Source organism: Mizuhopecten yessoensis, unplaced genomic scaffold (assembly GCF_002113885.1).
Source record: "Mizuhopecten yessoensis strain PY_sf001 unplaced genomic scaffold, ASM211388v2 scaffold7887, whole genome shotgun sequence".
NCBI classification, from domain to species: Eukaryota; Metazoa; Mollusca; class Bivalvia; order Pectinida; family Pectinidae; genus Mizuhopecten; species Mizuhopecten yessoensis.
The window spans coordinates 290,909-311,560 of NW_018407272.1; the positions used below are offsets into that span (position 1 = coordinate 290,909).

Sequence of the window (20,652 nt, forward strand, 5' to 3'; positions counted from 1 at the left end):
TAAGAATACATTTAGTCTGATTGAACTTCTTTCATGTGATAGTACACTTGTTGTGGGATCTGACAACAGGGGTCACATTCTGATGTCCTTCTAGCCTGGCCATTCTGTGTGTTGCCCTCAAAACTCTCTGTATTGCAAAATGTGCACATATATTTGTAGTTTCAATGTTAAACTTTGTGACATTGCGTTTCCAGGCAGTACACTAAAACCATGCAGTGCGTTGATAAGATGACCAGTTGGTGCGATAGTTCCACCATGTCGGTGGTCGAGTCGGTGGTGCGGATGGCTGTAAAGACCGTGTACAAGATGTGCCCACAGGTTGTCATGAAGCCATGCCAGGAATCAAAGCACTGTCGTCTGGACGAGGCGCAACACTGTGTCGATGTTTTGGCCCACATGTCGAGTATGAAAGAGATGAAGGATCAACATATCTGCTTGTGAGTAACCTGCAGACTGGTACCGAGTTGGATATGTTCAGTGTATGATTAGGGCCTGGTTTGCACAGAGCTTGGGTTCTTTAACGAGTCGTTAACGAAAAAGTTTTAAAATCTTAAATTTAGATTTTTGAAAATGTGAATTTTTTAAACTTTAAAACTTTAAAAAAAATAAAAAAAATGTTGTGATAACATGATCATTTCAAATCCTTATTCATGCTACTATAGTTTTGAATTTTGATATTTTTGAAAATGAATTGAGAGTGACTATAGTCTAGTGCTGACAATAATAGCCTATCATTGTTTGTTTGTTCAGCAAACTTCCCTGTCTTTTCTGTATGTGACTGACGCTCACTGTTTTTGCTCCAGGGCACGTGAGATGACTGAAATCTGCCTAAAGGAGAAGCTACAGCACTGTTCTGTATTTGGTAAGTCCGCTATGATGGAGGCTGTCAAGCATGCCACACCAAACCGACATCTTGTTTGTGGTGGTGATCTTGAAGTCTGCATTCAGAAATTCTTCTTCAACACGATCGGTCTGATCAATGGTGATGTGATGTTGGCCCAAGCGACACGTATCCGAAACACGATCGCCAGCGAGGTGACAAGCCACTTCATGGAGAACCCATACATGGTCGGAGTGACGGAAATTAACAGAAGGATTGAGATGAATTTGGCTAATATGTCGCGCGCCATGAGGGAAATGTTGTCAGGTGGGGCCAACATGTCGATGATGCCCGATGCTATGCAGATGGACAACATGGGGGATGCTTACCTCATGGACGGCGTCGCCTACATGTGGGGAATGATTTCTGGAGGCATGGAGGAGGACTACCAAACTAACCACGCCAAGGCCAAGGTCAGTGTCTCTCGACAGAAGAAGGTCAGGTCTATTTATAGTAGAATTGTAGTAGGTCAAGGTCATTGTCTATTGATAGATGTAATTAAAGGACAGGAGTTTCACACATTTCTGTGTTTTATTGACAAAAAATTCTGCAATGTTTGTTTTCTTGGTAATATTCCGTGTAGCTATCAAGTAACGTATATGGTAAATGTATTGTATAAGGTTTTAATTTCATCATGTCGCCTTTTCCGCATTCCGGCACCAGTTTTTTCCAAATTTGTGACGTCACCTCACGTCACATGAAGGGGGTGTAGGATAGAGATTTTTACCCTGGACAGCTTTATCTTACACACACAGAAATGAGAGAAATACATACCCTATACCTTGGTGACCACAATTGCCAAACTTTGTATGTGAAAATTTATGTTTCCTGTCGGAGACTGTTCAAAGTTATGATTTGTACATAGTACATTTTTATATCTCGAGCTCAACTATGCACATAGTTATGTCCCTTTGTTTACCCTGTGTCACTTTGTCCTCGACATGCCTCGTATGCTCACATCCTTTAAAGTTTTGTTCGCAAATGTCCTGAACTGAAATTTGATCTCGTACCCCTTAAATTAATTTTCCCCGCCATTTTACAGAAGGGGGCATACAGTGTTATTACTGATGTCCATCCCATCGCGTTGTGTCCTCTCACAATTGATCAAGTGACTTCATTACTAAATTGATTTTTATCCATCTTTATACAATGGTCTAGTAAGAGAATATCTGGAATTGGTTTGCAATTCAGGGTTTCAAGGCCAAGGCCAATGTCACTACTACTATTTATAGAATTCCGTCAACCCCTTCAGTGAAGGTACTGAATTTGTTAACAGATTCTATTAAACTTTTATAGATATCAAGTTTGAGAATACTTCATAAAAATTTACAATTTCTTGAAACCAAGGTTAAGGTCACCATAACTGTTGGAGTAATCTATCAAAACAAATGACACTGACTGTGCTTGGGAGCAGGGGGCATCTATGTCTTAGACATTTTGCTCCTTCATAAGAACATTTATCCTAAAGTACGTAGGGGACTAGGGATTGCTCGCAATACTTTGCATTGTTTATTGAAACATTTGTATGACCCACCTTAGATAAGTGAAACGTTTATGTGATCATGTTGTTCATTGAAGCGTTTGTTTCACCAGGTTATTCAGTGTGCAGCCGTTCGTGAAGCATATGAGTGCATGGACAGTGAAATGCACATGGCTAGCTGGTCATACTTGTCGTCCGCACAAGGCACCTTTGTGAGACAGAACCTGATCCAGCTGCACGAAGTCTCCAAAAGCATGTGCCATGAAGATATGACCTGCACCTTCTTGAAGCGTAAGCTTGTGTCTAACTACCGATCTTAAGTATAACTAGTCAATTTCTCTCTGAGAAACATTGACGAAAATAATGTCATTACACACTGTATACTAGAGCTGTCAGCCTGTCACGATACACTTTACCCACGATTCGATATATATCTCGATATTTGTACCACGATTCAATTATTTCGATTTGATACACCTTTATTTTTAAAAATAAACAATAAATGAGATATATAAGCTGTCGATACACAGAAACCCACAGTGTTTCCACACTTTTGATTTGAAGCTTGCCGGAGCATCACAATTTCCTTTCCTTACTGCGGTCCGCCATTTTGTTATGAATGCTTTGTGAAAATTGCATCCACACAGCCGATTGGTTGAGGGATTAGAGATCAGCCAATGAAATTGAACGTCTCACAGACGTTTCGGCTGAAGTTGCATACACTAATATTCAGATCGTGGTGCATCGAAAATCTGGAAAAATATATCGTGAATCGAATCGAACAATAAATAATTGCGGTAATCGTGACACCTCTACTGTATACCGGGAAACTGTCACTGAGTCTAATATTTGCCATTTGCCAATAAAAGCATGTTCGCCTGGTGTTAATTTCACCTTTCACATGTAATACCTATGCACATTGTCTGTTGTGTACTAATATTCACTGTCAAGATAAATTCACCTTCATAGGGGAGGGGGGAAAAGGATAAAGCTGAAACTGACAGAATGTTCGTCCCGGTATACAGTATGTAAAGTAATGTTCTTGTATGCTTCAATGGTAAATGACCTCATTACAAGCCACAAAATAAAACAATCTATTCGTCACCTGGGAGCGATATGAGTAGAAGAATAATTAGAAAAACTGAAGTCTATGATGAGCTGTAACAGTAATGGGAAACGTCATTGTAACAATGATGACATGTGTGTTGACTGTTGTCTGTTGACAGAGCCAGAGTCCTGCCAGGTGTTGCCTGCTATGTGGATGACAATGGCTGGTGTTGGACAGGTCTTAACAACCAACAATGCCGCATTCTGCAGGTAAATGTGAATTTGGATATTTTGTAACTTTAATGCTACCTTCGTTGTGTCTGATGGTCAATGTGTTGTTATCTCCCCTTATTGCTGCGGGACTATCAACTTTTGAAAACAAGCTCTGCTAGATGTAGAGGGTTATAAGGCAATGAAATACACATGCAAGATGTACTACCTATTGAACATTTTTTGAAAATTTGATTTTTTTACTATTAAATACTTATTTGTCAATGAATTTTTCAAATTAAGATGCATTTATGGATTCAAAAGCATATTAAGCCATTGCTTTAGTAGCTTTCCATATGACCTGTATATGGATATCTACGTAAATATATAATTATGAATATAATATGTGTTGTATGTATTCAGCAATCTACCAAGTATGATGTCCAACATATCCGCCCTGACCTCAAGCTGCACGGATGACGTCGGTCAACACTTCAAAGCCATGCTTGGTTTCCAGGAAGAGGCAAAGGAAGCTATATGTAATCTACCCTCCAACTGTAACGTGGACGGTGCTACAGCCTGTCTGCTCAGTCTTAACAAAGACAACTTCTGCGCGTAAGTTTAACAATGCATACACATATTTTTTCTCACTCCATCGTTTAAGTTTGTGAATGGGCTATATAGCTATGCGATCCAAATATGGCGAGGGATCGTTTGATCTCGTTGCACAAAAACCAAACTTGTGGACACAGTAAAAAAAATACTCTGAGAACATTGTCATCTGAATATTGGAAAACACAACTCAAAGGAATATGGTTGATATCTGGAATAGTATGATCCCACAAGATGTTATTTCATCTCGTGACGTATTTGACTTTGAGAAGAATTCTGGATATACATTGAGTGAACGTATGATCATAGAGTGTCTTATACATGGGCTTATTTTACGTTTACCACAATGTATTTCAAATTATATTGATGTGGATATAGAGGTAGCAATGATCCCATCCACACTAATATCTTATTAAATCCTATTTTTAAAAAACCAAAAAAAACCACCTGTCTTATCTGACTAACTATGAAACAAAAACCTATCTTATCTGACACTATGAAACACAACGTATTGGTCAGATTAGACAGGTTTCCATCTAAACTTGGCATCATTTCTCTACCTATCCAAATGATAAAGATACCTATATATACAGAGTATAAGAATTTGCATACATATATTTATAGAAAATTAAACTACTGTAGCTAATGCTGTCTTTATTTTTCAGTGAGTATGACAACGTTAAGAACTGTATGACCGGAGCACTGAAGAGCTGTGCTGTCATGGTTCAGGCTAACCTGACTGCTGAACTGGAGAATGTACAGAACGCTTATGGCCAGTCCTGTATTAAGATGCCATCTATTTATGTAAGCAAGTTAATAGGTTTAAAACAGTTGACAATGTTAAAGCCAAAACAGGCCACAAATTGTTTCAATTTTTATAATAATGTAAAATGGAAATTTATTTTCCCGCTCAACTATATTGTATCATTGATACCACAGGGAGCCTAGCATGTAAGATACCTGTGAAACCTTAACCCTTTCACCACTGTAGACCATAATGGACTCCTCCATATCAATGCATGGTAGAGTCTACTAAAGTTACATAGGGGTGAAAGGGTTAATCCCAGATAGCCTGGTCAGTAAGAATGAGGTAAAATGAATACTGCGATTTAAGCCAATATGCAGGAAGTGAATTATCAAAATCTGTGTCATCTGTTTAATGAGCATGCATGTTGGCTTATATTACTCAGCATAACCTCCTCACCAAAACAAAATATCGGGAGGAAAACAAGCCAACATTTTTGGAAGTATGTAATAATATAAGATTGAATACTGTATGAAGTTCTTGTGTTGAGAAAACAAACGTTAATTTACTGATGATGACATTTCAGGTCACAGACCCAACCCGTTTAATCAGGCTGGAGGAAGGAAGCATGAATTCCACAAACATTTATGTGACCATGACTGAGTCACCCTCCTGTGGCAATAACTGCCACATCGAAGTTACCGTATCTCTGTCTGAAGTTGCCAGCTCTGTTGCAAAGTAGGTCTATCTAAACTCCCTCCAATAGTTGCAGTGGTGGAGCTTGAATGTGCCTGCCTCGAGATAAAACTTTTCTATATTTTAATTGCTAAGGGTAACTGATCCAACTTGGTTCTTTTCATACTTCGGTCTAACATTCATATCCTTGAGTTGAGAATGTAACAACAGACATGTTTTTATCTTTGAAATAATTCTGTTTTACTTTTACGAATCCTTTGTTTTCATATCAATGATAAAATGAAGGATTTAGACATCAGAGATTGGTGAATTTCCGAAAAGATTTGAAAACGAAGAAAAGAAAGACAAGATATTGAAAGATTGGAAAACTACATCACCTTTAAGGCAACATTACATGAAAGTTTAGGGTGTTATTTCAAAATGTTCTATTTTAACTTCCTTTCATTCTGTGACTGATTATTTCCGCAGGTGTGCTGATGGCGCTGTTGACATTCCACAAGTGTTGGTGGTCAAGGACGGTGATACCTCCGGAACCTGTAATATGGTCTTTACGGATGCCGACTACATGACCCCTCGCGTGGTGCCCCTCTTGGCGACCGCTGACCTCATTCAGGACGGCACACACTACATCACTGCTAAACTTACAGCAACCAAGATTGATAACGGAGTAGTCGTAAAAGAAACACAGCTTGCAGAATACCAGGTACTTGTTACGTAGTAATCCTCGGAATCGCACCAGATTTTCAACTTTAAGGGATGATGTGTCTTCAACCCCTTTGAGTGTTAGCTAGTTTAATGTTGTGTCTTCAACCCCCTTGAGTGTTAGCTAGTTTGATGTTGTGTCTTCAACCCCCTTGAGTGTTAGCTAGTTTAATGTTGTTTTACAGGGTGTTTATGTAAAGATAAACTTTATTTATTTTACAACATTTACGAAACAAGTTGTTTCAACTTATATTAGTCACTCTTGTTGGCCAAGATATTAGTGTGCGGGGATCTTAATGTGGGAGGAAACCGGTGTACCCAGAGAAAGACCACGTGGTCGGGGGCAGGTGACCCCATACCTTTTCTAGCCCGATCGGGGAATCGAACAGCTAAGGTCATTTAAAGATGGACGTCCATGTGTGTAATATATGCATGCATGTGTGTCATTTGTGCTGGAGGCAAAAGCATGACTACAGTACAAAAAATGTGTGTTAAGGGCCATTCTAGGATGTTTCATTCAATGTTCCCTTTGTAAATTATTGAATAATATTATAAAGATTCACAAAGTTGACACATTTCTGATTCAGGTAATGAACACAATCGTATCATTTTGTGACATGAGTGTTTTACCGAGTCAAATGAATACTTAAAAGCTCTCAGATTCTACTGGTCCTAAAATTAAATCCCGTCTTTGGCTCATGATGAAACAAGTGACATTATAGAAAAATATAACTAAAAAAAACACCAACGAAATTACATCTCATCTTTCAAAATAGTCTGTTATGAAATTATTATCACTTTTAATTGCTATTGAATACCCTTTGAGAATACCTGCTATTACCCAGTGTTGTGATGTAAAAGGGATTTGCATTTTGGGCTTATTTTGGTTGTTATTAAAAGTATAGATGTCCTACTGTCCCCTTTATGTGTGTTATGTTTGCGTGCATTTGTGCGTACATTGTGTCCGCATATATACCAGGTATTTGAATATTGCCCAAAAACATAATGTTCCCAAAAACTTCAAATATACAACTGATATAAAAAAAACTAAGTATAAACTTTATTTTATTTCATATTTGTACAAATGTTTTGCAAGAACATGTATTTGGTTAATTTGACAATGAAAATGGATTCAGATACAGGTTTTGAAAACTTATACAATATCTTATGACTCCTTTGACATTTTTTGAAATTGTAGACATTTTTTTCAATATTGAAGAATATATCCAATAAAAATAGAGAAAGAAAAACTTGAAATTGTTTGACTACTAAAGGGAACATGAAAAAATATCTATATCACTGTCATCAGTGAACGTATGCTAGTATGATGATACGACCAAATCAAAAGTCAAGTCAGCACAAAAGGAAATCCCCTGAATCTTGAAGGTTAACCATTTTCATGTGGCATTTAGGGTGATTTCAGACTAACACTTCATTTTTTTTCATTTATTTTATAGATTGTTGTCGCCAACAACGACCGTTACAGTGTGTGTATGGCCTTTGGTGATTCTGTGCGGTCGTTTGACGGACTGTAAGTATTCGTTCTTACCGTGTCTCATCCATACTTGTGTTGACTACATCAATTACACCTTAAGTTTGGTCAGTGTTTTGTTTACTATGAGTGATTTAACAAAAAAAAATATTAACTTAGTTTAGCATTAAAGTACATTCTGTGTAGAATTATAGTCTTGTAATTCTGAATACATTATGATACGTACGTAAAGGAAGTTATAAGTTTTTGTCTTCATTCTTCGATTCTGCTTTCAATTATGGAAATCCGTACAGATGTAATTTCTTGCATTTATAGTTTTTGTTGATTATAACAAATATATCTGATATTCAGATTTTCCTATTCCTTTAGTTTGAGGTAGATTTTGAATAAATGGAACAGCCAACAGTGGTTATCCACTAGCTATCTATAATGTTTGAGGATATTATGACATTAACTCATTCAACCCTGACATCTTATAATGGACTATTCCAACCTTTGAATTGGAAGAGTTCAAATGTGTCTTCAGGGGTGAATAAGTTAATGGTAGGCCTATATTGTGGCTATTTTCAGAACATGTGTTAGCAAAGTTGATCATATTTGTTTCTTGTCAGAATATTCTTTTTACAAAATGAAAATGCATAAAAATAATGTGATGATTCAGATTGTTTGATGTGCCATGTATAAACTACAATGAGATATTGTACACTGTTTTTTGATGTGTTTGCAGAAGCCACAATAACTACTTCCAAGGGTTGTTCTTAGTCTACAAGCACACCACATTGCCACAAGAGGTATGCTATTATTGTACAATAAGAGCTGAAGATATAGACTTTCCTGTTTATAGCCTGAATAGAAATATTATTTGTTTCCCATAAAGTATGTCAACTACATATAAAACAAAAAATATATCTCTAAACTAGACTTGAATATGCAATTATAAATATTTTTCAATGGTTACAACATTTTCAATTTTCAAACAATATCTGACTTACAGTTTTCTGTAAATACCAAAAGCTGATGGACTCCGAACTGTCAAGAAAATTCCTGCCCAAATAGTAATTTTTGCAATTTCTATTTCAGAACTAAGATGAAAACCCCCCACATTGAATGTATAAAATATAAAATGTGTCAAATGAACAAATTAAAAATCAACACTAATACATCTATAACAGCAATTTGACATCTTAAGAGTACCATGCAACATAATGAATATTATTCTTTATTCTAAAATCCTTCAAAATACTAAATAAATAAAAAAAATCACCAACATACATAATCAATTTTATAATTTGGTAATGTTGAAAAATAGCAATTAAATCCAGGTTTAATGTTCCTCTTAACCCTTTCACCCCATGTAGCTTTCGTAGACTCTACCATGCATTGATCTGGATGAGTCCATTTTGGTCTACCGTGGTGAAAGGGTTAAACACCTATGAAGTTTATAGATAAAGCTACTGTAGGCTGGCAGAGAAACCTAATCAGCGCGAGACATACTCGTTTAAGTAATAGAAATCTGTTATGTTTGAGACACCTCTTGTCGCATATGAATTCAATGTAAATGTGTTTAGCGTAACTGTGATTAGAAATCTGTTCATTGTGTTTTTAATTTGTTCTTAGTTTATGTTACTAGAAACATGATGATGTTTTTACTCTCAAGAATTTGAGTTCTTCTGCTCTGAAAATGTTCACTTAAATCATGATTGGTTTGCTTGTACATATAATAATAAATTGACGACATGTTGCAAACGTTGAGAGAATAAATCGGCTATTTGCATAGACTTTGTCTTCAAACGTTGTATTCGTTCGTATTGTGTAGGTGTTTGTGCTGAAGCAAAAGAGCTTGAATAGGTTCGGAACAGAGTCATGTGCCGTGGCTGTCAAGTCGGAGGATGATGTCTTCATCATCGACCGCTGCCGAGCAAGCAATGGAAATATCCGAAACACACAGCAGCTTTATGTGACTGGCACTTTGCATCCATTTACAGAGATTAACAGCGAGGGCAGCAAATACACGGTACGAAAGTTGTAACCGATGCTGTGTAAATAATACAGTTTTTAGAATGCAAACATGCAATCAGTTCTATCACAATTGTAATTGATACCTTGTCTACCAAATATTATACTAACCTTTTCACCCCTATGGATGAGTCCATTATGGTTTACAGGGTGAAAGGGCCAGTGAATGAATGATATATTGATACTACAATTATATTTATTTTCATTCACACTCATGAAACGTCATACAATATTTAAACTTGGTATCACCTGACTGCAATTTACTAAATATGACTGAGTTACCATCATTTTGTACACTTTCCAAATCACGCCAGACACGAAGGTAGAATGACAAATTATAGTGGTGAAAAAAATCTCTCCTCGCCCTCGAGCTCTGCCATCTTTAAAATCGGCTTTTTGGAAACGATGAATAGGAAATATTTGGTGGGCAATAAAATAGGTAGAGTTGTAATAAACTTCAAATCATCTGAAGCAGCGTTGGGCTTATATCAAGTCCACACGCTATGCAGCTAATAAAAAAGCTGACGATATAGCAACTTCTTCAAACACACGACTAAATCTACGTGTAGTTAATTGAAAACTTCTAATTTTCATTTGTGTCAGACCAATGACAATAGCAACTAACAGGGTCACATTAGAATTGTATTACCTTGTACTTGAGACTATATTCATTTGTAGAAAAATAACGACCCGAAGCGAGATATAAGTGTGTGGAAGATGACGTTAACATGTGTCAACCGTAAAGTTCTGAGTCAGTCGGACGTTTGTCTTCTATGTTTTGTTATATAGTTTCATATAATGCAATGTTTGTTGTATCATGAGTCTTGTATCAAGCTATGTATTGTATCGTGAGAAAATGTGTATTCACAGCCCAAATTATTACTGTAAATTTGACAAATTGGTGTAGGCTAACGAGGGAGGGTAATATATATGTGGGAATAGAGTTTGTTCTTTCGGGGACACAACCGATGGTGACTAGATGAGATTAAATTCAGGGAACACAGAATACTGTTAGCAGATTTGAGACAGAACGTATAGTACATGTAGTAGTGTTATTTAGTGAAGTGTAAGGTTTAAAATCAACCTAATTTTGTTGTGCAGGTGAGGTTCCCCTCCGGAACCGTGGTGACCATTGAAGACATGACACTCTCACTGCAAATCATGGTCCATGCTTCGCCATTCGACATGGGTCACACAACAGGTATGACAAAACCATCAGGGCTTCATCATGGGGTTCGGGAAACGGACCCTGGGATGAAATTGAGGAAAATCATCAACATAATGGCCATTTTGGAAAATTTTGAAAATCATTTTACCAACTTAATCTAAGCCTATCTTTTTGTCAACATAATTCTGTCCTTCCTACATGTGCTAGATTTTGAGAACTCAGTCCATTGGGAGTAATTTATTTAAATTTATGCTTTTTTTTTTTTTTTTTTGAGATCTCACAATAAAGAATTTTAAAGGAGTAAATTGAGAAAATTCAGGGGTGGGGGCGTATTGTTGGCTATGACCATTATCATCCTGCTGCATCGTGTCCTCCCCCACATCCTGTCTTCTTGCAATTCATATCTTAAAAACTTTTCATGAAAGTTCATATAAAAAAAATTGAAATGAAAAAAAATCAGATGTCTACAGATTTCAGGGTTGTAATGATAATGCAAGGTCACTTGCTATTTATATGTAAACCACAGGGCTAGAATGGCATGCTGCAGGTCTTGCAGAAATTTTCAAGTTGCATTATTCTTTGGTTATAACTTGAAATTGATTGAGATCCCCGTCATATAACCATACATAATTCAATTTTGGCTATTCCTCCAATGGTAGACCTCTTCAGGTTATATTGCATAGCCTTAAAAAAAACCAGCAAACAAAAAAAGTGATAACTTTGTATACTGCTGTTTTGCACAGTATTTGTAATCCTAATGTTTGATTGCTTAGCTATGAAATTACTCCACAATGCTGTGTTTTGTGCAATTGTGTTTATTAGAAATGAATGAATATTCACTATGTATTTCAAGTGTTGTCTTACTGTTTAAATCAAATTATAAGGGAATGCCAGAATTATTGTTGGGGTTATAGGGTTTGTACCGAAAAAACTGCATTTTTGTGCACGAAATGGACACAGGTTTTTTCGGTATATACTGTATAACCCCCCAAAATTAATGGTTATTCCTTAAATATACCTGCTTGGCATAAAGAAAAGAACACAAAAGATACTGTCAGCATCTGGCCCCGCCCTTGAGGACTTATTCTCAGTCCATTTCATGTCAACAATTAAGATCCCAATCCTATATCCATATACACATACACAACGCAACCAGATTTGCTATGAAGCATTCTTTGGACAAGAAAGACTGAATATATTGCCATGACTGCTCCAATAGACAGTGAGCAATACAGGTGCTATGGGCCTTTTGCTTTGAATTTTACAGCGATGAAAGTGAGTTTCTCTTTGCTTTTAAAGGTTTGTGTGGTGTGTATGACGATATGACTGACAATGATCTGACCCTGCCCAATGGACGAGCTATTGCTATCGCAACATCAACCACTAGTGTCGATTTCGCTACCTCTAGAGACTTCGACAGGCAATGGTCGTAAGTATCAACATCAAAATTACCTATTGCTTGGTTAATTATTGTATAAAGGATGTCATCTTTGGTAATAAAGCTTAAATATGGGAATTTATTTGAAATTTAAAGCTGACAATGCAAACTTAAAAATTCTTTCAATCGAGATTAAAAAAACAAAATAAATTCAACTATTCAGAATGCTTTTGAGATGTTCCCAAAACCTAAGGAAGTGCTGACATTTTAGTTTGTCCTTGCATGGATGGTGACAAGTAAAAACCTGTAAGGGTAATTTATAAAGCACATTACTTAAGCTAAATTGTAACTCAACTACAATGTCATATTTTTCTCAAATTCTGTAGTTAAGTTGGTGTCATGGTTTTGATCAATTCAGAATGAGAATTTAATGCGTGTGTTCACTTTCAATCCCTAGGTCATCTTCGTCGGATTTGTTCCTGAAGAGCTCCGACTTCCCAACGAATACCTTCTGTAGCTGTGGCAGCGTTGCTGGTAGCTCATCCCCACCGCAATGTGTCTCTCGTAACACACTCGTGGAGTCTTGTGCTTCACCTTTGGCTGGTAGGTTTGATTTAAACACTTTTTCAGTATTTTTGCTGTCTTCCTGCGATTCTGAAAACGTTTTTTGTTGTCTTCCTGCAATTCTGAAAATGTTTTTTGATGTGTTCCATGCGATTCTGAAAGTGTTTTTTGTTGTCTTCCTGCGATTCTGAAAATGTTTTTTTTGTCTTCCTGCGATTCTGAAAATGTTTTTTGTTGTCTTCCTGCGATTCTGATTTTTTTTTTTTTATTCTGAAACTGTACGTATGTTCTGTAGATTCACTTGCTGACCATACTGTGTTGTAGGTACTGACATCACAAATGCATTGAAGGAGGGTGCTGCTGTTATCGTCACCGGCTGCGACAGGAAGAGGAGACAGGCCGGAACGGGATTGTTCGATGATGTTGAGATTGACCCAACCTATGATGATTCGGTAGGAGACAAAATTTAAGATTATTAACCAGTATGTAGGATTGACATATAAGGTTTTTACCAGTAAATGTTGAGGACGAGGGGATATCTTTCAGGTGCCGATGGGACATTTTCCCTTGTAATGTGGGAACATACATGAAATTAGGTACTCTGCATGGCAGTTTTTAAGGTATAGAATGGATGGATGGATGGATAAGAACACAGTGTCATGATGTATTGTTTTGAAAAAGTTCTAACATTTGCATTAACTTTGGTAATTTTTGCAGAATATTGACTTGTGGTCATGGTTTGTGTTTAAACATTTAGAAGATTTTGACTGCTGTATACTGGAAAATTTTCGCTGCAGTTTAAATTTTCGTCCTTCGTAACAAGGATTAATTCATCATTTGTAAACAATATAATAAACATAGAAATTAAATGTGAAGGGCGAATTTAGTATTTGACGAAAAGTTCATATGTTTACAGTTTTTGCTAATTGTTTCTACCAGGACGGGTAGAAGCTACGGACATTGTCACTATATATAGTAAAAATACATGGAGGAGTCTTAAAGTCAGTCACTATAAAGAGATGATTACTATAGGGGGTGGTCATCGCCCTGCTTGAGAATCGACTGTATACATACTATATAGCAATAGAACTGGCTAGTCTATTTAGTAGATCGGTATATTTATTTATTCCTTGGGTCCTGCGTAAAGCATGTTTAGCTGAACATAGTTTGAGTGAGGAGAAGTGTATTTGAACTTGAAAATCTGTATACCAGAAAACTTTCACTGCCGTTTAACTAACGTTTTTTTGTCAACTGTAAAAGGGGTAAATTTATTATGACAGTGTATTTTAGTACACAGCGTTACATCTAAACTAAAAACTTGTGAAAGCCAAAATTAACACTGGACAAATATGAATTTTACCAAAGAAGGGCAGAAAGACTGGGCAAAATTGTTCAGGCATACAGTGGTTTAAGGTTAGGAAGGATGAATCTGCCGTATACATTTGTATTAAATTTGGAGTAGGATAGATGAATTTTGCTTTTTCTTGAATAGGAGTTATAAGGAGATGATTTTGATTAACTTATGGTTTTGAGTAAGGAGGGTTGTATTTAACTTATCTGGAGTTTGGGCTTGAAGGAATGTATATGACTTTAAGTCTGGAGTTTGGAGGAATGTATTTGACTTTAGATCTGGAGTTTGGAGGAATGTATATGACTTTAAGTCTGGAGTTTGGAGGAATGTATTTGACTTTAAGTCTGGAGTTTGGAGGAATGTATTTGACTTTAAGTCTGGAGTTTGGAGGAATGTATTTGACTTTAGATCTGGAGTTTGAAGGAATGTTTTTGACTTTAGATCTGGAGTTTGAAGGAATGTTTTTGACTTTAGATCTGACGTTTGAAGGAATGTTTTTGACTTTAGATCTGACGTTTGAAGGAATGTATATGACTTTAGATCTGGAGTTTGAAGGAATGTATTTGACTTTAGATCTGGAGTTTGAAGGAATGTATTTGACTTTAGATCTGGAGTTTGAAGGAATGTATTTGACTTTAGATCTGGAGTTTGAAGGAATGTATTTAACTTTAGATCTGGAGTTTGAAGGAATGTATTTGACTTTAAATCTGGAGTTTGAAGGAATGTTTTTGACTTTAGATCTGGAGTTTGAAGGAATGTATATGACTTTAGATCTGGAGTTTGAAGGAATGTATATGACTTTAGATCTGGACTTTGAAGGAATGTATTTGACTTTAGATCTGGAGTTTGAAGGAATGTATTTGACTTTAGATCTGGAGTTTGAAGGAATGTATTTGACTTTAAATCTGGAGTTTGAAGGAATGTATTTGACTTTAGATCTGGACTTTGAAGGAATGTATTTAACTTTAGATCTGGAGTTTGAAGGAATGTTTTTGACTTTAGATCTGGAGTTTGGAGGAATGTATTTGACATATATATATATCTTTGGCTTGATCAGGAGTTGGAGTTATCCAAGATGTCTATTTCTTACGATTAATATTAAGTAATCAATTATACAATATATGTTTACTTTTAATTAGTGCTTTGAACTTCATAATGATATTTCAATATTTCTTTCATTTATGATAATTACAGGTCACAGATCCCACATGGGACCCGACCAGGACCTACTACCTCGACACAGCCACAGCCTTCTGTCAACAACAAGTGAATGCTAAGCAAATTATAGGCCTCTGTCAGCAGATTCCGGGCTTTTCCATACCCACTGACACTGTCATCCAGGAGTGCATTGACAAAATCAAGGTAATGAAACTTCATATTGATAACCTGGTACATAGTAACTCATTCACCCCTGAAAACACATTTGAACTCCTCCAATGCAAAGGTTTGAATAGTTCATTTTGAACTTTTAGGGGTGAATGAGTTAAAGTCTGGTTCTGTCATTGTTGGGATCATTAAAAATGATGCAGACAGGGGTCCTCTTAACACATACTATGACGATGCTTAATTTGAAGGACTTCTTCGCTTCTGTAATTTGATAAAAAAAAATATAAAAAATACTTCGTGTATAATTAGCTTCAGGAGAATGGTTTTGCCCATATCTGGGTACCTGTAATTGCTACACAGATTAAACTTTTTAGGAATATAGAATTTTGTAAAATAAATACGTCTGACATCATTTTGCTGCAGTTAAAATACCATTCATGTAAGTACTATTGTTTTATACACATTACTAAAGGAATATTGTCATCATTCGGCAGTATCCAAAAACCTGTTTATATATCCGCTATTGCACCATACCTTTCCTATATGAATATAGCAATTATAAATTGTACCACTGGCATTTATACAGTATGGTACATTATAACTTCAGACTCAAATCCTGATTTTTGTGTCGCTTGCAACACAAGGCGATGTATAGGTATTACTTTGTCGGCGTCATCAGTTGCATCGTCCGAAACAAGGTTTCCATACAATAACTTGAGTTCCCTTGGGTTGATTGAACTCAAACTTGGTACACATATTGCATACCGATATAGCTTGGTCAAGTTCGCATTTCAGAAGTTACAGTGCATTTTTGATGGAGTCATGGCCGTTTTATTGCCAAATAAATTAGGTAGGCATTAGGTAGTAAATGCAAGAACTTTTCTATTCTTTAATCAATTCTAGAAGCAATAATGTTCAACATATCTTACAGGTTTTTCTGTTGAATTTCAACCTTCCACGTTTTGGCATATCTGTCTACGCGATAACTCAAGCCAAAACACTTTTCTTACTAAAAGCACTGAGCAGGCGACACATCCACTCCTGTGAATTCTTGTTAAGTGATTGAGGGATGTTGATGACAGCATTTCTTGATTAATGAACAAAGAAAAATTGATTCATTTAAACACCATAAAACTCATCTCGGTATGTTAGCCAGTAATAACCGTTTTACTAGGTAGTATAACACAAATTTGTTAGTTACGTCTAAGTTGATATTGAAATATAATGCTTTCAAGTGAAGCTTATTATATTTTATCAGTGACAACCCTATGCTGAGAGAAAAAAGACAGATTTTATAGGCAAGGGTCATAACTGTACCTGTCTGTAAGCCTGAATGTGGAAAGGGTCAAATTTGGTAGTACTACATGTAGCAATAAAATAGTTTTATTCCTTTTTAATGAATTAGGTTTGTGGGCTAACCAACTTTGAAACAATGCCATATATTTTTTTTAAAGGAGATTGTTTGTGGTTGAGACTTGAACCTTTTTAGTAATGATATACAATTGTTTTCCTTCTGTAGTTGACTGATTCTGCAATCGATGCCACCTTTACGCTAGCTATGTATATCGGGCAATGCGAGTCTGAGGCCAGACAACTGCTCGGCTCCACGGACGCCGCATTGGTACAACTTGCCACAAACATCCTGAACTTTGTTTGTCCAAACGACTGTAGCGGAAGCAATGGTATCTGTAGTGCTGGTACGTCAAGTTTCATCTCAACATCTGATTTCCTGGGACAATATTTTGATTTTAAAGTAGTTCAAAGTTGAAATTTTTCAAACATGAACTTTCAGTTTTCCTAGCTAGAAACATTACGTAGACCTGGCTGACTGATATATTTATTTGTGTATATACAGGTACTTGCCAGTGTCAACAGAGCTGGCTTGGTGTCGACTGCTCCATTGACGGGAACCAGCCTCCAACTGTCTCAAGTGTGGAGAACAATGGACTATGTCCCCTTGGCAGCACCGACTGTGTTGTGATCACAGTTCTTGGCGACAACTTCAGTGACCAGAAGACACCTTCATGCCACTTCCAGGCTCTCACTGTATGTATACTAGTAGATGTTTTGACAATATTCTTAAATCATTAAACTCCCATTTGAAAACGTTTGATAAGTAGTACTCCTGGCCGCATGCATCTCTGTCCATGGCAATTGTTTATTGGCCATAACTGCCTGGTATCTCCATGCAAGTTCCTTTGTTCTTGGGTAGTTCTTAACCCTTTCACCGCTGTAGACCATAATAGAAATAGACTTTTTCAAATTTATTTGGTACTTGTCGACTGAATAAATCAAAGCTACAGTGACCTATATTTTCTTCTCCCATGAACTGCTTTCTGGCCATAGTTTTCTCACATTTTTCTACTGACCATATTAATTTCATGTGTTGTTGGATCTTGGGATGATTGCTAGCCTGAGTTTCCTCTGGCCCTGTCACCAGACATCTAGGCTATCTGTCAAAATGACTGTTGTCAGGGCCAGAGGAAACTCGGGCTAAATGATTGCGTGTCAGGTGTAAATCTAGATGCTGAGGTCAAGGTCACAGAGTTAGATTTACTCTCCTTTATCTTTTAACTAAGCCCGCATGAGATTGATCTCTATGGGGTGAAATTAGTGAAATTGTGAAACTGTCACACAGGAATGATTTGATCTGAACAAACATCCTGATATTTTCTTACTATCCTTATACTTACAGGCTGTCAATAGAACTATTTACAAAACAACATTTTCATGAACTTTCTTTTGACAGATTGACCGTTGGTATCCAAAGGCTTCATTTGCGTATCCCGATTGAAACGGTTCAGGTGGTGCAGAAATATTCCACGATAAACAAATGCACTTGGACTGAACTGTAGGCACAGCAAAATAAACGTGTCCACTGAATTATATAACATATCTTAAAGTCTACATGTGGCTTGACATCGCTTTATATAGAAATAACGCAAACTAGCAGTAATCAGCATTTTAGTTTCGGTCAGGCACGTCTCAAGGACCCCTCTGAATCTACACTTGCTGAGCATTCCTGAGGTCAGCCTCGGTTCAGATCTGCACCTGTCGTTTTCTTTCCAGGTTGAACCAGATACACGAAAAGGGCCATGGTCCTTTTTGGCAGTCAATAAAAGCAGTTGTTTCACTTTTTTGTTAACCTTTTGTTGACAGATCAATCAGGCCGGTACCACTCCAACTGGACCTGTGCAAATCGTGGTCGCTGAGTATGTTACAATGTCACAGGTCAACTGTCCAGTACCTGTAGACATGATGACGTCCAGTCTCAAATTTGCCGTACAGGTGGCGGTCAGTAATGATGCAGCTAGGTTGAGTCCCTATTTCACAGTGGTCACCTTCGACAGTGCCTGTTACAGCTGTTCAACGACTGCCTGTACGACCACTGTGAGTATCACTTACTAACAAGGTGTTACAATATTTGATATCTCATGTTATGTAGAATTTTAATATTGATATCGTATACAAATATAATGTTCTGATTGAATCAAATTGCACAGGTGGGTGGATGTATTGTTTTAAAATTTTACATAAAAAAATTCTTGAGAAGAAATTTAAGTGTTGATTTTACACTAACCAACAATGTTCTTTTCAAGACATCAATAATATGGGTATCTTTTGGCAGCTCTGATTCTCATTATAAACTAGATGTGTATAGAGTTTTTTAGTTGTTGATACAAACTGTGGAACGAATATTTGAGATTTGTACGGCGTATGGTTTGTCCTTTCAGACTACTGGCTGTGTGATAGAGAATGTTTGCTACGAAGCATTCTCCAACAAACCTGGTGACCAGTGCCACTACTGTGATCCTTCTCTAACAAACATGGGGTGGACAATGAAAATCGGTATGTAGTTTTCACCTACCTTTTACAACTAGTCCAATATCAATTAATTTATATGTCATTTATGAATTCATCAAGAACATTGAAATTTCAAAAGGTACGAGCAAATTTCTTAACTCATTCACCCCTGAAGACACATTTGAACTCTTCCTAATCAATGGTTGGAATAGTTCATTATGAAGTTTCAGGGGTGAATGAGTTAATATGCGGTCATAGAGACTACATAGCATCAACAGAAGAATGATGTGCTGTACGTAATTATAAGTGTACTGAGTTTCAAAGGACATATGCTTGAGGGTTTTAATCTGTAATAAAAAAAGATAAACTCATTCACCCTTGAAGACACATTTGAACTCTTCCAATTCAAAGGTTGGAATAGTTCATTATGAAATTTCAAGGGTGAATGGGTTAAGACACACAAATGCATATCTTGATTATATGCATCTGAAAACAGCTCAGTTTTTGAACATTTCCCCACAAATCAACTAGGATGTATTTACAGTGTCTTTTCCTATTTATAGCTCCACCACTGTGTAATTTACCTACGACACCAGCCCCCCCTACAACCTCCAGCCAACCAGCTGTGACAACCACCACCACAACGCGAGCAACCACTCCTCGCCCGACAACACCCAAACCAACTACACCAAGACCGACTACACCAAGACCAACTACTACACCAACCACACCAGCTCCTATGGTGAAGACGACAACAGAGGAGCCGGTCCTTAGCCAAGACGCCCAGTTGATTGTTGTTGTGTTGGGAGTTGTTGCTGGCCTGTTCGCCGTCCTGTCCTGTATCTTGGCTGTCAAGTATTGTCAGCGTCAACCGTAAGTATATCTTGAGTATTGTAGTACATTTGTCTGGTAGTATTAACTGTTTCTCGTCTATTATCTCGTCTATTTTTCGTTCATTTTCTTGACATTTCTTTGTCAGTTACTGACTGCTTGTTACTAATTGGTAGATTCAGGACCTTGTCAAAAGCTGTTGGAAATAGTTGTAAGAAGCCGGTTAGTTCTATTTTTTTCCCCTGATAAGATAAGACATTATGATCACCAAAGATTAGTATGTAAGGGACGTGTAAGTTTGTCTCCTGATGAGAGCTTTAGTTATTCTAGCTAGATATACATGTACTAGA

The 20,652-nt window shown here is 36.9% G+C and overlaps 1 protein-coding gene across 1 annotated transcript in view; it reads left to right on the forward strand.

Moving 5' to 3' along the window:
- The window catches only part of LOC110454466, a 145,372-nt gene that overhangs the window by 114,163 nt on the left and 10,557 nt on the right, over window positions 1–20,652 (forward strand). Inside the window, exons 86-106 of the mRNA XM_021503970.1 lie at window positions 195–437; window positions 804–1,293; window positions 2,474–2,651; window positions 3,587–3,677; window positions 4,041–4,232; window positions 4,895–5,033; window positions 5,561–5,712; window positions 6,139–6,373; window positions 7,830–7,903; window positions 8,592–8,655; window positions 9,681–9,878; window positions 10,982–11,081; window positions 12,348–12,477; window positions 12,884–13,029; window positions 13,315–13,442; window positions 15,536–15,703; window positions 17,187–17,364; window positions 17,523–17,713; window positions 18,827–19,057; window positions 19,402–19,516; window positions 20,035–20,344. Of these exons, the coding sequence (XP_021359645.1) occupies window positions 195–437; window positions 804–1,293; window positions 2,474–2,651; window positions 3,587–3,677; window positions 4,041–4,232; window positions 4,895–5,033; window positions 5,561–5,712; window positions 6,139–6,373; window positions 7,830–7,903; window positions 8,592–8,655; window positions 9,681–9,878; window positions 10,982–11,081; window positions 12,348–12,477; window positions 12,884–13,029; window positions 13,315–13,442; window positions 15,536–15,703; window positions 17,187–17,364; window positions 17,523–17,713; window positions 18,827–19,057; window positions 19,402–19,516; window positions 20,035–20,344 (3,753 nt within the window). The remainder of the gene's footprint in view (window positions 1–194; window positions 438–803; window positions 1,294–2,473; window positions 2,652–3,586; window positions 3,678–4,040; window positions 4,233–4,894; window positions 5,034–5,560; window positions 5,713–6,138; window positions 6,374–7,829; window positions 7,904–8,591; window positions 8,656–9,680; window positions 9,879–10,981; window positions 11,082–12,347; window positions 12,478–12,883; window positions 13,030–13,314; window positions 13,443–15,535; window positions 15,704–17,186; window positions 17,365–17,522; window positions 17,714–18,826; window positions 19,058–19,401; window positions 19,517–20,034; window positions 20,345–20,652) is intronic.